At 44.4% G+C, this 17362-nt stretch overlaps 1 protein-coding gene across 1 annotated transcript in view; it reads left to right on the top strand.

The window, feature by feature from the left end:
* Positions 1–6439: 6439 nt before the first annotated feature.
* The window catches only part of AGBL1 (AGBL carboxypeptidase 1), an 829700-nt gene continuing 818777 nt past the window's right edge, over positions 6440–17362 (top strand). The window contains exon 1 of the mRNA XM_055277333.2: positions 6440–6592. Within this exon, the coding sequence (XP_055133308.2) occupies positions 6542–6592 (51 nt within the window). The 5' untranslated portion in view covers positions 6440–6541. The remainder of the gene's footprint in view (positions 6593–17362) is intronic.

Below are 17362 nucleotides of genomic sequence, written 5' to 3'. Positions count from 1 at the left end.
GAATGTTCTCCCAACGCCAAGGGAAGCCTTCCTATTATTATTGGGCCCCAAAGTTATGCCAGAAATGATTGAATTGTAACATTTAGCAAGAATGATTGTTCACCTGTTTTGTACACTCTGGACCCCAGAATGGAATAACCAGATACAAAGTCATCCAGATATAAAAATATTTGAGTTGTTCTTTGAGTCTATCTTCTAGTAAAAAATGAGTACATTCACTTTCATTTGAGAACAACATACAGTTTAAAACACAACTTATGTAACACTATAAAGAGAGTAGAGTAGATTCAATTCCTCCTTGTCTCAGTCCATTTGGTCTGCTAAAAGAAAATGCCTTAGACTGAATGGCTCATAATCAAAATAAATTTATTTTCACAGTCCCGGAGACTGGGAAGCCTAAAATTCAATGTCTGGTTAACGGCCTGTTTCCTGGTTCACAGGTGGCTCTTTCTAGCTGTATCCTCAGGTGGCGAAAGGAGCAAGGCTCATAAGGGCACTAATATTAATATATAGCTCTTTATATATAAGGGCCCTTTTATAAGGACACTAATCCCATCCATGAGGGCTCCACACTCATGCCCTGACTACCTCCCAAAGGCCACACCCCCAATGCCTTCATATTGGGGATTATGATTTCAATATGTGAATTTGTGGGGATACAGTCAGATCATAGGACACCACATGAGAAGGTAGTTCTTCCTAATCAGGGCTGTTGCGAGCGCAGTCTCGATTCTGGTATTGCCTGGAGATGCTTTCTGTACCCTCTCTGTTGTGTCCTGTGTTGCCCTTGTTACAAGATCTCACTGTGGTGGAGACGACTAAGCTGCTTCAGATCTCTCACTTTAAGTCTCAAGTTAGTTCTTTTTCAAAGGGCAAAATCCCTGGTGTTGGTCAGCCCATCCTTGCCGCAGGTTTGGCTTGCCTTCAGCTTGCTGCACAGGCCACTGGCCATGGTGGGTCAGGTTGTTGCTCTCTGTCTCTCTAGCTTGAAAGAGGCTGAGCTCTCATCTGCGTCTTTTTTGCTTTGTCTGGTATCTCAGCAGGCCCTCTGTGGAACCTTCAGTTGCACAGGCCTTGTGGCCAATTCATTTGAGAGATGCTTGGGAATGATCAGAACTCCAAACCTATTTGTTGCTGGGCAGAAATATGGATGTCAAGTCAAGTCACTTCCCTCACCCAGTACCCTCTTATTTAGGAGGAATCTAGGGTATCACTGCTCAATAATTTACCACCCTGTCATCGACTTCCATTAGTCACTTCCACATGCATTTGCTCATTTAACCCTCTCACCAATTATTTTAGTAGGTATTATCAAATCTGAAATGTAATAATAATGACAGTAATATCAATAACGACTGCATTTATTGAGTGCTTTTCAGATGACAAGCACTGCGCTGAAAACATTGTAAGGGCTGCTCAAATTAATCCTCTAACAATCCTATGGGGTAAGCATTATCATCCCCCCATTTAACAGATGAGAAAACAGAGTCACAGAGAGCTTAGGTAACTTGGCTCCAAGTCACATAGCTAATAGACATGGGAGCAAAAGCTTGAAACCACGTGTTCTGTGTTTAGAGTGGAACGGGGCTGGTTCCAGGTGCAGCAGTGGAGGAACTCCCTGCTTTCATGCCTCCTCTTCTGCCTGTGGTACCTGCGCTGTTGAGCGCTAAGTCACTGCATCCTTCAAGGCACAGCTAAGACTCCTGGAAGTTGTGCTCCCATCCTCATGGCAGGGCATGGTCTCCTGCTACCTACTCTCTCTCTTCTACTGTCAGGAAAGAAATCTTGTTTGCCATTTGTGAATTTAAGTCTATGGGCCGGGTGTGGTGGCTCACACCTATAATCCCAGCACTTTGGGAGGCCGAGCTGGGTGGATCACCTGAGCTCAGGAGTTTGAGACCAGCCTGGTCAACATGGTGAAACCCCAGCTCTACTAAAAATACAAAACTTAGCCGGGCGTGGTGGCGCACTCCTGTAATCCCAGCTAGTCAGGAGGCTGAGGCAGGAGAATCACTTGAACCCAGGAGATGGAGGTTGCGGTGAGCCAAGATCACACCACTGCACTCCAGCCTGGGTGACAGAGTGAGACTCTGTCTCAAAAAAAAAAAAAAAAAAAAAAAAATCTATGGAGAATTTATCTTCCAGGGACCTTTACTCTCATTGGAAAAATCTCAGTTCAGCCTCATGGCTATTTTGGTTACAGATACAAAATTTATCCCCCTTTTAAAGGTGATGACATTAGACGGAAAAGATGCTTTGGGGATATGGGGTCGTGCTGAAAACTCATATTGGTCTCACCTCCGGATAAACCCCCAAGCTTTTTTCACATCCAGTAGTGTTTAGCCAAGCCTCCCAACCTTATTTTTGTCAGGTGGTAGTGAAGACCTGGGGGAGGGAATTTCTACTCTTGGCTCTGTTATATTTCATCCTGTAGGATCTGGTCCATTACTCAAGGCTGTTGAAATCTTTTTGGATTCCAACTCGGTCATCTGACATATTCTTATCTTTCTTAACTGGGTGTCATCTGAAAATCTGATGAGCGTGTAGCCTTTATTTTCACCCGTCATTGATAAAAATGTTGAATAGGAAAGAGCAAGGGGACTGAATACTCTAAATGCTGTTAGAAAACCCTCTATGTCAGTGTCAATTTATTAATTACTACTCTTTGAGTTTGGCATTCTGCTCACTATTGAATCCTTCTAATTATAGGAGCCTGCACTTCTTTTTCTATCTTATTCGTAAGATATGAGAGTCTTGAGTCTGAGATGATGGGATAAGAGGGCAGGTGTGCGGCAAAGGATTAATCTTGCCTAAAGGAAGGTTTGTTCCTTGTCTAGCTCCTGGGAGCTAATCTCTAAATCCTTGGAATGTCCTGCCTCATGTGTGTCTTTGTTTACCTGGGGGCCCTGGGCAACACAGTATAAGCTTGACCTCTGGCAGGGATAAAGACTAAGGCCATTCATGTCTACATGACCAACTCCCAATAAAACCCTGGACACCAAGGCTTAAGTGAGCTTCCATGGTTGGCAATACCCTGTGTGTGTTGCACACATTGTTGCTGGGAGTGCTGGCTGCATAACTCTACAGGGGAAGGAAAACTGGAAGCTCATGTATGGTCTCTCCTGGACTCTGCTCTATGTGCCTCTCTCTTTTTGCTTATGTGGATCTGTATCATTTCACTGTAATAAACTGTAATTGTGAGTACAATGGCTTTTCTGAGTTCTGTGAGTCCTAGAAAATCACTAAACCAGAAAGTGGTCTGGGGGAGGCCTGAATTGCAACAGGAATCTCTGGATTACATTAAATGCATCTTTCTTTAAAGCCAGAGAACTAAGATCTCTCTGAACTTCTGCTTGAACCTCCTCTCTGGCTTCCCTAAACCCTTTCTTCAGAAGATACTATGTAAAATGAGTAGGAAGTCCTCTCTCTGCTTCACAAAGAAGCCTCCTGCCCCGTGGCCTGTCCTAGGCACTGACCAACCCCTCTTGCCTGCTCCATGTGGTTTAATGAGTACTCGCTTCAGTCTACTCTGGGTAGGATATTGTATTGTCCAGGCAGACTCCACACTCACCTGCCTTTCAGGAGAGTCCCTGATAAAATCCAAATGTTAACTGGGGAAGAGCGTAATTCCCTGCTGTCACCCATTTATACTTCAGCCTAAAGTAATCAGTCCACTAACAGAATGGGCTGTCATTAAGATAGAATTCAGGGCCGGGCGCGGTGGCTCATGCTTGTAATCCTAGCACTTTGGGAGGCTGAGGCGGGCGGATCACGAGGTCAGGAGATCGAGACCACGGTGAAACCCCGTCTCTACTAAAAATACAAAAAATTTAGCCGGGCGTGGTGGCGGGCGCCTGTAGTCCCAGCTACTCGGAGAGGCTGAGGAAGGAGAATGGCATGAACCCGGGAGGCGGAGCTTGCAGTGAGCCGAGATTGCGCCACTGCACTCCAGCCTGGGCGACAGAGCGAGACTCCGTCTCAAAAAAAAAAAAAAAAAAAAGATAGAATTCAGGAGAGGGGAGTTCGGGTGTGGGTACTTCTGGGGCTTTCCCTAACTATGAGAGTGAAGAGGGTTCTGCTAGGCAGGGAAACAGGGTTGCTGGGGTCTCCACAGGGTTCCGTTGAGGCATAAGGGAGGAGTGTGCTGAAGGTGCGGCGGAGGGCTGACAATAAGCTGGCCTGCATCCTAGTTTTGTTAGAGAAATTAGAGGGTGAAAACTAGCACTTTGTTCCTTATCTGGCATCCACGTGTATCCACATGGCCAAGTGGGCAGTAATTTTCCAGAGGATGAAGGGGAGAGCAGCCAAGCTGGGCATGGGAGGCAGATGTGTCACCAGAGAGAGCGAGCCCACTCCTTATGTCACACGGGGTTTACTGGAAACCAGGTTCCTGGCACTGAGGGGGGAAAGGCGTCGTTAAGTAGAAGAGAGCAATCCTTTACATACAGGGTTTTAATCTCACTTCTGCCTTCTGCAATTCCAGGGAGCTTAACCAAGACACTCTTCAAGATGGAGACAATTTTGCTTAAATTCTAACGTCAGGGAGTGTGACCGCAAAACCTTTAGTTCTCTCCTCTGAGGTCATTTTTATGACTGCTCACTACTTTCTATCTTTAAACTATTTTTTAGGTCTATGTTGGAAAAATGGTTTTGTTTTTATCTTCCCCCATCTCTTTTCTTTATCTTCCAGTTGGCAACCATGAAATGATCTCCCCTTAAGACAGTCACATGAGACAGTTCTGTCTTCCCTTCACCCTGGGCCTTAGAGGATCAAGAGAGCACATGCCCTAAAATGCGTCACCCTCCCATAGAAATCCATGGGGAACCTTTATTTCTACCCTTCTGGCACCAGATGTAGAGAAACGGGGGTAGGGGTAGACGGGGTCAACCCCACCCTGCAAGCTTCATAAATATGAGCGCTTCTAGTCAGTTCCCAAGATGGGAGGCCTTCATATTTGAAGCCATTAAGTGGAAATTTCTTGAGGGCAGGACTACATGAATTTGCCCTTGAATCGAGGGTTTGGCCAGGCCTGACCCCTGACTCGGGACTTCAGAACACTTAGGCCAAGCCGGATCTGGAAATGCTCTTTCTTCAGTCACCCCGATGTACTTGGTACCTGCCTGATGAATGCTTTTGATGCTCACAGAATCTCCCTAAACTCTGCACAGGGGTGTTGGCTGGGAGCTCACTCCTCCAGTGACTGAGGCTTTTCTATAATACCTGGCTGTGCTCTCAGTCAGAATCTCTACTGAGCTCAGCGCTCCAATTTCACGCAATAAAGCGTGCTTTCAACACAGTAAAGTTGTGCTTTGAGCTTGCTGGGCACTCGTTTATTGGGTCAAACATTGTCGGAATTGTTGAACACGCAGGCAATGTAATCAATATAGTCGAAATTGGAGATTTCCAAACTTTAATCCTCTGGTCATTTTGTTAAACAGCTCTAAATCCCCCAGGGATCTGGTTTAAATGCAGCTTCGGACACAGTAGTTCTGGGGAGGGGCCTAACAAGCTTCCAGGTAACTCCCCATCACCATGCTTTGAGAAACCAGCATTGAAGGGTGTTGGTATGTTGAGAAGGAGAAGCTAGTCGCTAAGACTCTGCTCACACATCCCCAGCAGAAAACACAGAAAGGGATCATGGATTCTACACTGGTCTGAAGGAAACTTGCCCCGGGCATCTGCTGTCCCTGAGGCCGAGGACATGGCTCTCAGCCCTCCATTACTTTGACTGAAGTGCTTGCAGCAGCAAGAGGCAGGATGGTGCAATGGGTAGTGCTTGTGCTCTGGTGCCAGCTTGCCTGTTTGAGGCCTGGTATGCAATCCTAAGCTCTGTGTTCTTGTGGCTTAACATTTCAGTGCCTTAGTTTTCTTACTCGTAAAACAGGGGTGGGTGGGGTAGTCATAATAGTACCCACCTCTATAAGGTTACTGTAAAAATTAAAAGATTACGTAAGGGACGTGGTCCATAAAAAATGTCCAGAATAGTTATTTTCCTTTTCAGCCAGAGCTCCTGTTTCTAAGCCTGGGACCTCAGGGGGCCCTGGGTTTCTGTGCCCTGAACTGCCACAGTTGTGCAAGCACTCTTGGGTCTCCTGTTACCCGGGAGCCGGCAACAGACCAAAATAAAGAGGTGGGGTGGGGTAGCGGGGCGGGCTGAGCGAGCCTCTAGAGGGAGTCTGACCAGGTCAGCTGGGAATGCCTGTCAGCCATCCAGGGTGGCTTCTCCTTCGCTCTGCTCCTGCATGGGCCTGGAGGTGGGTGAGTGACTCATGCTGGTGCCCTCCCCACCCCTGCACCCAAATGCTCAGCCCTCCCCACAGCCGGGGCTCACCTAATCCCCACAGTGGGAGTCGGTGGGTATTCACGCCTGTGCCGAGGTCTAGGGTTGCACCGCGCCGACTTCACACTCAGCAGCATGTGCAGCTGAGGCCTCCGGGCAGTCGTCTCCTGCGAGGCGGGCAGCGAGGTCAGCTTGGCAGCCGCCACCTCTCCAGCCTGGATCTGGCCACAGGCAGCAGTTCCCTAGGACCTGAGGAAAGGATGGCCGAACAAGAAGCTAGTGGGCTACAGGTCCTGCTGCACACGCTTCAGGTAGGAAAGGGTAGAGTGAGTGCAGAACCCAGCGGGCTGGGTCTTTGCCTGGGCTGGCCTGCCTGGGAGCTATGCACACAGTCCCCTCTGGCAGTCACTGGCCTGGTTTGCTAACAGCAAGAGAACAGGAGTCAGCTCTCACCTTGAAGCTGACCTAAGTGATGCTATGGAGTTCGAATATTAAACACGACGATGTTGATGATTGTTCTGCTTAAATTATTGATCCTGGTGGGATCAGAGGCTCTGGGTAAAAGATCCAAGTTTGCTAGAAATGGGAAAGGTGGAGAAAAAGCCTGTTTGGCAAATGAAAGAGACCTGTTGAAGCTCTTCCTGAATAAGGCTGGAGACTTGCTGAGAGCATGCAGAGCTGTCTGGGAGGACAGGGTGGGTGAGCAGAGGACCCTTCTGGGCATCTCCTGCTAAATGGCTATCTTACAGGGCTCCCAAATTGTAGTTACATCAGCATGGCCTGATGCCGACTATCAGTGCATTTTCCCAGGCAGGATCTGACTAGAAGGTGTTTGAATCATGTAGGGCAGTAGCCTGGGAAACTGCCTTCTCCCTGGGGCATGCTATTCACTCCTAATTTTGAGAATTCTTGTTCCAGAGCAGTGGTTTGCAAACTTGTCTGCACATTAGAATCACCTGGAGAGGGTCAAAAAATACTCATGCTTGGGACCCACCCCCAAAGATATGGATTTAACTGGTCTAGGGATCAATCTGAGCGTTAGAGTTTGAAAACTCCCTAGGGGTCTCCATGTAGATTTAAGGCCAAGAACCACTACTCTCTATGCTTGTAATTAGCTGGATTCAGAGGATGTCAGCGTTCAAAAAGGCCCAAGGGGTCTTCTACCCCAGGAGTTTAAGCCTGAAGTTCATGGAAGGGGTCACAAGATGATGGGCTTGGGGGGTCCATGACCCCATTCCCCCGTTTAGAATATAAATATTTTGTACGTATTTTCCTTTTTCCCTGTTGGGAAAAATGTTCTTAATTTTCCTCTGATTGTTTTTGTTTGTTTGTTTGTTTCGTTTTGTTGAGACGGCGTCTCACTCTGTCACCCAGGCTGGAGTGCAATGGTGTGATCTTGACTCACTACAACATTTGCCTCCTGGGTTCAAGCAATTCTCCTGCCTCTGCCTCCCAAGTAGCTGGGATTATAGGCTCCCGCCACCATGCCCAGCTAATTTTTTGTATTTTTAGCAGAGATGGGGTTTCGCCATGTTGGCCAGACTGGTCTCGAACTCCTGACCTCAGGTAATCCACCCACCTCGGCCTCCCAAAATGCTGGGATTACAGGTGTGAGCCACTGTACCTGGCCATTTTTCTCTGATTCTTAAGAAGATTTGTATTCCTGAAAGCTTAAGAACCAATAAATCCAACCTTCAGGTGTGCAGATAAGGAAACGGAATCTCAGAAGTGAAATAGGCTCCTTGATGTCATATGGCTACACAGTAGGAGAACTGGGACTTCAATATTCAGTTGACTTGGCGTCCTTTGATTCATTCTGTCTGATTCATGCAAGGCAAGAATGTATCTGGCCAGGGGTGCTGGAGGCGGGAGTGGACCTCAAAACAGGTTTGCGAAATAAATCCAAGGATTTATTTGTATCTGGCTAGATTGATTTGATTTCATAACCAGGTACAATAAGCTGACATTCTGAGAGCCCTTCTAATTTCTGAATGGTCACATGGAGATCTTGATTAACTGTGATTCAAACAACTGAAAATGTCTCATGGACAGAATTTTCCTTGCACTAGCTGTCTAGAAAGAGGGAAAATAATAAGTTGGTAATAGGGGTTCAGTAAAAATGTGTCCTGTAGTTGGCCTCAAAGTCACTTCAGGTTGAACTCAGTTGCCTGTATTCCCACCAGTGAGAATTGATAATTGATGTTTAGCATGATCACCCCGGGGCACTGCAAGATTCTCAATTATCAAAGAAAGATTTAATTATGTTCACTAGACTCTACTTAGTTCCCAATTAAGCAGAACATTATGATAACAGGAGCATGCTTCCTGTATACACCTCAGTTGATCAGTTTGGTTTAGAATTGACGTGGGTTCCTGGCCTGGCCCGCACCAAGTGCTTCCCTAAGCCCTGTTTCTGTCTCTACGGTAGAAGTCAGAACTCTGAAACGCTTTTTTAAAAAGAGAACCCAGAACATATATTCTGTGGAATAATCTTTCACGATGGATTTGATGTCCTGTCCCCATCCCTGCTCCCCATGGACTTAAACTAGGTGAGCCCACACTGTTTCTGAGAAAGGATTAGCTGAACCTGTCTCAGTTGGGGATCCCAAAGATCTTACCAATTCAAACCTGTCTGTCTCTCCTTGTGCACAAGGTGACAGACAGAAGGCTTTGAATGCTTCTCAAACCTTTGGGGAAACCAGTGAATAGGTATGAACCAAATGTGAGCTTAGGTCTCAGTTCCCATGTCTTTTAGGAGTGCCCCAAAAGGTTGCCAAGGGAAGGAAGAAAGAGATCAGAGGGACAGAAAAGGCAAACACAAGCATAACAGAATATCCCTGTGCTATGTTTGTGGATGTCCCCCTACTTAAGCATATCACCATTTCTGACTCTTTAGGGGCATAAAATAAACCGGGCCACTAAGAAACATCAGTTTTCTGCGTGTTAACTTTTTCCTGCACACATGAGGAAGGGGTAAGTGGTTTTTCCTACCACAATTTAAAAACAGCTTCTTTATCTCTGTCCTGAAGGTCTGAGAATCAGATTTCTATCCAGACGTGTTCCAACTTCCTGGCCTTTACAGCCTGGGTGTGAGGCAGAAAATCAGACTGACTGATGTGGGTCTGGGTGAAGCAGGAGGCAGACAGCCCACAGCACAGGTGTGAGAGGCAGAAAGGACTGCATCCAGCCCCTTCTCTGGCACTTACTAGGCTGTTTATCCTTATGAAAGTCCTTCGACCTCTCTGAGCCTCCATTTATGTAATCTGTAAAAGAAGGGCCATAAAAATATGTTCCTCAGCATTTCTGTGAGGATTAAGAGAATACATTTGAAAAGCGCTTGTGAACTCTAAATGGCTGTTTGAATGACTGTGGTTTTATGATTTCCCTCGTTGAGTATGCAGTGGAGAGGCTGGGAACACTGGCCTACACTTTTCATCCACCTGCCTGGCTTTTTTCCTGGGTGGACTCTAATATACTTGGAAAAAAAAAAGGGATGTCTCATTTGTCCTGCTCTCATCTCTCCATGTGGTTTGAGCTAATGGAGAAGATGGGGAACTGCCAGGGTTGCAGGATGTGGGCTCCTTGACAGCTCTGATGCCGTGGGCTGTCACCCAGCAGTGTCCCACAAAATGCCAGTTAAGTACCTTTATTGAAACATGAAAAGTGTATAATTTTTCGGTCAGCTTTGGCACACTCTGCGCTGTGATATGGGCATATTTTTGCCGTTTCCATTTGTACTTTATTTTATGTGATAGTTGCTCAGAGATCAAACCCTGGACTGCATCTTTGCCAAAATGTGCATAGTTAACTTCTTTTCTCAACTTGGGATCCAAGAACATCATCTATTATGGATTATGAATGAAGCTGCAGGATGTGGGGCTTCCTGTCTCGAGTAAGCCATGGCACTTAGATAATCTCGGCTGGGGTGACCAGTCCACTTTTCCCCCTTGGACTTGATCCTGCAGGGATTATTTCCAAGATAACAGTTGATTTTTAGCTTCTGGGCTGCAAATAGAGGAAGGGTAGAAAAATGATGACTGATATGTTTCATTCATAGCACTTGGGACTTTTGCTTTCAAAACATGTGTTTGAAATTTTCCCTTGTAGAACTCTCCATAGAGGATGTGGGAACATCCATCTATTGTATCCATAGGGCCAGGTGGAACAGAAGCTGAGCTTTTCCCTTGGACTTAAACAGAAGGATTTGGACAATCAAGGGAAGAATTTTCCTTTAGATGGCAAACACTGTGTAGATTTTCTAAGGTTCCCTAGGAAGTTTGAGGCTTTCTGGGTTTGTTGGAGATGCCTGCTTCAACCACAACTCAAATATAGAACCAAACGAAAACTGTCTTAATTTCAAGCATTAGTAGAAGCAAAGAATAAGGAAACCCTATGAGGATGAGGGCCAAATGGACAAGAGACAAAACTGGCAAGAAATTACATCTGTCAGTGCCTAAGGAATGCATCTGTCAGTGCCTAAGGAATGGCTTTGTGACAATCAACCTGGGTAGAGAAGGGATGATGACGGTGTATAGGCGTATGCTGAGCTTTAAGTGGGGAGAACCCTTTATTTGGTGTTTTGTTTTTCAAGACCTCATTACTTTCACAGCTTCTTACATTTCTTGGAATTAGAGATTGGAGAAAATGAACAATTATTAAGGGTCCACTTGTGCCAGGCTTTTACCTCCACTACCTAACTTTCCTCTCTCTGCCACCTGTGAGGAAGATGTGGTTCTCCTGTCTTATAGATGAGGACACTGATGGTTAAGGAAAGGATAAGCTGCTCAGGGCTTAAGGACAGAAACTTAGTAAATCCTGAGATAAGAGATGTGAGGCAGGTTTTGTTCCCCTAAAGCCTTTTCACTGGTTTGTGTTGCTTAAGCAACCTATGGAATATTCACTTATTCTTTATTTTGAGGATATTAACTTCATCTGACTAAACCTGAAGGCTGGGGGAATATGAATTTTCTACAATAGAGGGAGGCTTATTTATAATTGATATCATCTTCCACATCCTAATTTGGTGTGGGGGTAAGGAACTCCTGATGAAGGAAGGTAATATTTTGGATTTGGGTCAATTGGATGTTTTCAATATCCAGCTGTCCATCCATGTATTCACTCATCTACCCATTCATTCATCCATCCATCCATCCATCCAACCATCCATCCATCCATCCATCCCATTTACTTGTTCATCCACCCATCCATCTATCCATTCATCCACCTAGCCATAGCTTTCTATGTGCTGGAAGAGATGTGTAAAAATGAGAATTATAACACCTACTTATTGATTTTTTATAAGTTTAGAGAAAATTTATGAGAAGTGGTAAGCATATTGGTACATGCCCAATAAGTAGGAGCACTTATTGTAATGAAATACAGTCACTGCCCTCATGAAAATGCGGTATAGGGGCTAGGAGGAAGAAAGAAAATTATTCATAAAGCAAGTTTGCATGCGATGGATGCCATGGTACAGGTAAACATCAAAAGAAAATTTTATGGAAGTTGGGGGAAGAAACCTCTCCTGATTAGAGATTCAGGGAAGGCCTTGGAAAATGGGTCTAATTTCAGTAGGGGGAGGTACATTTACCAGGATGAGGAGGGTGCCTAGTGATCTTCCCCCTGTTGCGGCGGGGGTGGGGATTTGTCATGGCATGGAGTTTGATTTAAAATGACAGTTCATGAAGGGGAAGAAATGAGATGGAGATGGAAGTTTGGCCAAATGCTGGAGGGTCTTGAGTGGCAAGCTTCAGGTCCAACCATGCCCTTGGTAATGGCTGCCTATCCCTGCATGTGAGTGGTGGAGTTGCAAGACACTCAATGAAGGTGATAATTGCAGAGCTCTTTGGACTAGGAACATTTGACATGACTGCAGATGTAATGTGATCTGTCCTAATTCCCCATTCCTGACCAGGCTTTTGTCACTGGACTTCTTCCTATGCCTGTTCCCAACTCTTGGTCCCAACCTTCATCCCCTCCTGTCACTTACCTCATCCTAGTATCTCAGCTCATCTTGAGCCTCTCTCTGACCCTAGGAGGAAGGGCTGGGATGAACTGAGGCTCGGGGATTGGGGCAGGAGAACTGTTCTAAAACACTAGATTTTTGTTGTTGTCGTTTTTTTTAATTTGTTATTTTAGGGGCAGCATTCAGATGTCCTTGCATCAAAGAAGCTCTGACAGCATGGCTGAATTAACCAGAGTTGAGTCAAAAAGTCTCATCCCCACTCTCAAATTGAGAGCAGTTGGCATTTCCATCTTCTGAGCCCAGATTTTGGATCTGTCTCCCTGAACACCCACCTCTGCAGGGCAGAGGGTGGACAGGGGGCCAGTGGGGCTTTGAGGTGTAATTGGAAATGCAGTGATACAATGAGGTGCATTGCTGGTGATATGCGGAGGCAAATGGCCAACAGAGACCCACAGCAGAAATCCATCACTTGGCAATATTTACTCCACAGTTTCCCAAGTTTCTAGAACTGGAACTGATCTTATGAGAACCAAACACAGCCCCAGTTCCAGCCCTGGAAGATGGGGAAGAGAACTTGGTCTGGGTTATCAATTACTGTATCTGCAATTGTGGAACAGGCAGCTATGAATCAAACAGACTGGGCACCTCTTCATATTTCAGAAATGGGTGTATGGAAATGCATCCTCTTGGGTGTGAGTCCCATCTCCTTTTGCCAGGCTTGAAATAAAGGAAGTGGAGGGTTTGTGGGGTCTGTGCTTTTTCACTGGGCAAATACTGCATGGTTCCTTCAAAGCCACAGGTCTGCAAATCAAGTTCTTGTTAGAGAGAAAGATGATATGAGACAAGGGAGCAGTCAAGGTCAAGAGCTAGGAATAAAAGAATGAATATAAAAGAGGGCATGAAAGAAAACAGAATGGCAAAAAGTATGTGCTCAATATGTCACCCTTCCTCTCTCCCTCCCTCTTTTCCTTCTTTTTTCTCTCCTTTCTGTTTTTTTTTGGTAACTTTTTACAAACTGAATACATCTATGTAACCAGCACCCAGATGAAGTAGTAGTACACTCTCAGCATCCCAGAAGGGCCCCCTCACTCCCACTTCTATGGAGTAACATACAGTAACATGGAGGAATCACACAAAGTTAAGCAAATAAGTTGCTTAAATTTGTGCAAATAACTTAAGTTGCTTAACTTTGTGCGATTCCTCCATGTTGCCATAAATTGTTGTAGATGGTTCGTTCTGATTGCCCAATAGCATGCCATTGTGTGAATATCTTTATCCATTCTAGAGTTGGTGATATTTGGAGTAGTTTTCAACTTGGGGCTATAATGAAATAGTGTTGCTTTGCACATTCCAGTACATGTCTTTGTGAACAAATATATGCATGTCTGTTGAGTATATATCTAGGGGTGAAGTTGTGGGATGCTAGGGTGCACATATGTTCAGCTTTATAGATAACAAAAAATGGTTTTCAAAAATGGCAGCTCCAAAACAAACATCTATTAGCCACATAGATACCATTAGCTAGTGAAAGCACTGGATGTTATGCCAAAACTTGCTTAACACATATTTGTTAGTTGAAAGTGATTTGAGATGCTTTGCATTAAGGGACTACTCATAGCATTTATGTCTTGTGTGTTCAGTTCTCCCTTCTTGGTCCTTTTCATAATAGCTAAAATAATAACTAACATTTATGAAACAGCTTCTGCAAGTCAGAAGCTATGTAAAGTTTTTCACATGCATCATCTCATTTAATGGGCTTTTTTTTTTTTTTTGACAGAGTCTCACTCTTTCACCCAAGCTGGAGTGCAGTGGCATGATCTTGGCTCACTGCAATCTCTGCCTCCCAGGTTCAAGCGATTCTCTTGCCTCAGACTCCTGAGTAGCTGGGATTATAGGCGTGCACCACCATGCCTAGCTAATTTTTGTATTTTTAGTAGAGGCAGGGTTTTACCATGTTGGCCAGAGCTGGTCTTGAACTCCTGACCTCAAGTGATCTGCCCTCCTCAGCCTCCTGAAGTGCTGGGATTATAGGCGTGAGCCACTCCATCCCGCCCTCATTTAATCTTTGCAACAATCCTAAGGCAGTTAATATTATCCTCATTTTAAAGCTTTAAAATGGAAGATTGGAGAGGTTAGTGAATTTTCTGTGATCACAGAGTAAGCAAGTGGCATAGCTGGAATTTGAGCAGAGGAAATCTCATACCAGCAGAAGTGCCCTCACCAGGTGCATTAACTCCCTAAGGAAAAGGAGGGGCATTTAGAAGATTGTCAATAGATTTCCCCAGGTGTAAGTGTCTGCTGGGGAAAGATGGAGACCCTCACCTAGCACAGTCAGCAAGGATAGTAGCTGTCTCCACAGGCTGGAAGGACTGGCCAAAAGGGTGCAGAACAGGTGCCCAGAGCAGGGATCAGCATTCTTTCTGCAAAGGGCCAGATGGCATTCAGACTTTGTAGGCCATACAGGGGACCCCTGTTGCAACTACTCAACCCTGCCACTGCAGCTGTAGACAATATGCAAATGAACGGGTATGTCTGTGTTCCAGTGGAACTTTATTTGGAAAACAGGCAGTGGGTTAGATTTGGCCCACCGGCCATAGTTTGTTGCCCCTGGCCTGAAGGTCTTTGAATCACAAGTCTGGTGTAAGGGTGGGAGATGGAGTGGAAAGGTAGTGATGGAGCACGAGGGGGTAATTGCTGTGGCAAACTGCCAAGTAGGAACTTACCTGTCTGTGGTGGATGTTCTCAACTCCCAGGCTGCCCTTCCTGTAAAAGCAACAGATCAAACCATGCCTCTGGGTGCAAGTCTTGGAGAACCTGAAATATGCAATTCAGAGTCCTGAGTCTCTGGCCGCTGCCACAGCTTTTCTGGCTATCAGTGGAGAATGTGCTTGTATCCATTAGCCCACTGGGGGTGGGCTTTCAGCTTATTTCAGCAGCATTTATGTGTGATGGGGGACTATTATGCAAGATAATGCTCTGCATTCAACAGCGCTAGAATCCCAAGATAAAACCAGGACTTCTCGAACTGGGTTCTGAAGAACACTAGTGTTCCCTGGGATGCCAGTGGGTGTTCCACTCAAAAAGGGTTGTGGAAACAGATGGATTTGAAATGTCAGGATAAATAAATTTGCCGTATTTCTTTACTAAAGAATCTTCATTTTTAAAAAAATCTTTAAAGACACTCATGTCTTTCAATTCTCTGTTTAAATACCTTTTACTCAGGGAGGATTTCTCTTACAGCCCAAGTAGCTACCGGGTCAATGTATGCCCCACCTCTCTCATTTACCTGTCTGCATATTCTCTAATATTTGTTTTTGTGCTCCTTTTCTTCTTCCATCATGGTTGGAAGCTTATCTGTCTTGCTTACTCTTTTTCCATACTACCTAAAGCACTGTCTGGTACATGGTAGGTGCTCAATAAATGTTTGTTGATTGACTAATAAAATGTGCATAGTATATTAATAAGTTTAAGACATAATATATGGCATTTCTAAACCATCTTGGAAATAAGATAAAAAATTTTTTGTCAAAACCCACTAGTATTTCATAGGACATTGGGGATCCATGGAACACATTTGGCAAATAATGGTTTTAGACCAATGCCATGTTGTATCTCTGCTGGTTTGTGACTGTTGACTTTCTCTTGGTTTGGAAACTGGTTTCAGCATGTTATAACTGTTCTGATGTGAGTGGATTTGAAGTTAGTTCTATGGGAAACCTAGGGTCATTCCTCTAGTTGGTGAATACAACCAGCTAATGACCCTACAACCAGTCTGCAGGCCTTGCATTGACATGAATTCTGGTCCTTACTTGATTGGTATAAAATAATATAAGCAATAGTTGTGGAGGTTTAGAGAAGAGTTCTTTCTAGAGGCTCAAGAGAGCCATTCTGATTCTGATCAGGAGGCCATATGGCGGTAAGGATAGCTTTAGCTTCAGGTTTCACATTAAAGGCAGGGTCAGATTTCACAGTCACAGCATCTGATGAAGCTTTTCCTAGGAGATCTGGAGAAAAGCAGCTTTTCTAATGAATGGTCAGCAATGAATTCTCCCCTCACCCTTCCCCTGACCAATTCCCCCAAAACAATGCATGTTAACATTTCTAATCTCCAGATCCCACCAATCGGTGCTAGCTCAATGCCCTACAGTTTCGACCCAGAGCATCTATATCCCAGCCCTCTAAAGACAGAATTAAGCCAACCAGTCCTGAGGATAATGCAGATACCTTTAACTTTTCATATTTAGATTAAGAGGACACTGTAAGCAAATCCCACTTTCTCTTTGACTTTAATTGCACCAAACTAATATGTTCTAAAGGAAAAATAATGCCCCAAATGACAACTAAATTTTTGCACTGCAGAAGAGTTTAAGATGATAATATTTGAAGAAAAATTGGCATTAAAATTCAAGAAGTATTTTTGTCAAGAACCCCTCACGTTTGTTGAGCACTTACTATGTACCAGGAAATAGCCTAAGTATTTTTCCTGTCTTCTCTTACGTAACCTCACAACAATCCTATGAGGAATATATGGCTACTTTCCCCATTTTATAGATAAAGAACACCAGGCATTTGCTTTAGCTCTTGCAGTCTTTAAGTAGCAGTCGCTATTTAAACACTGGCAGTCTGACTCCAGATTCCATTACATTCCATTCACAAGTCTACAGCATCCCTTTTGTTTTTACCTGTCCTTTCTCCACTAAACATAGTTTTCTGTAAAGGTAATACCTGTTCACTATTTGTAAAAAATTTAATTAATATGTAGATATAAATTATAGGGAGGAAAAATCCCTCTATTAGATTCTACTTCCTAAGACAACTTGGTAAGCACTTGCTAAGTATTCTTTTAGATGTTTATATACATATAGCAATGAGATGTTTCTATCATTATATACCTATATCTTTATCATTTTCACACACTGTTATTCAATTTGCTTTTCCTACATACCAATGTCCATGAACATTTTTCATGCCAACACATATAGCCAGCTTAATCTTGTGTGATAGTTATATAGTTTTTTAGTTCATGGTTGTACCACAATTTAAATAAACAGAAGTATGTTTTCTTCTAGCATTTCACTTGCGCTTTACTTTGTTTATGCTCTTTATCTTTTGATAT

This window comes from Symphalangus syndactylus, chromosome 5, assembly GCF_028878055.3.
Source record: "Symphalangus syndactylus isolate Jambi chromosome 5, NHGRI_mSymSyn1-v2.1_pri, whole genome shotgun sequence".
Classification (NCBI taxonomy): Eukaryota; Metazoa; Chordata; class Mammalia; order Primates; family Hylobatidae; genus Symphalangus; species Symphalangus syndactylus.
The sequence above is the reverse complement of the archived record's forward strand: the minus strand, read 5'-3'. Positions and strand labels throughout refer to the sequence as shown.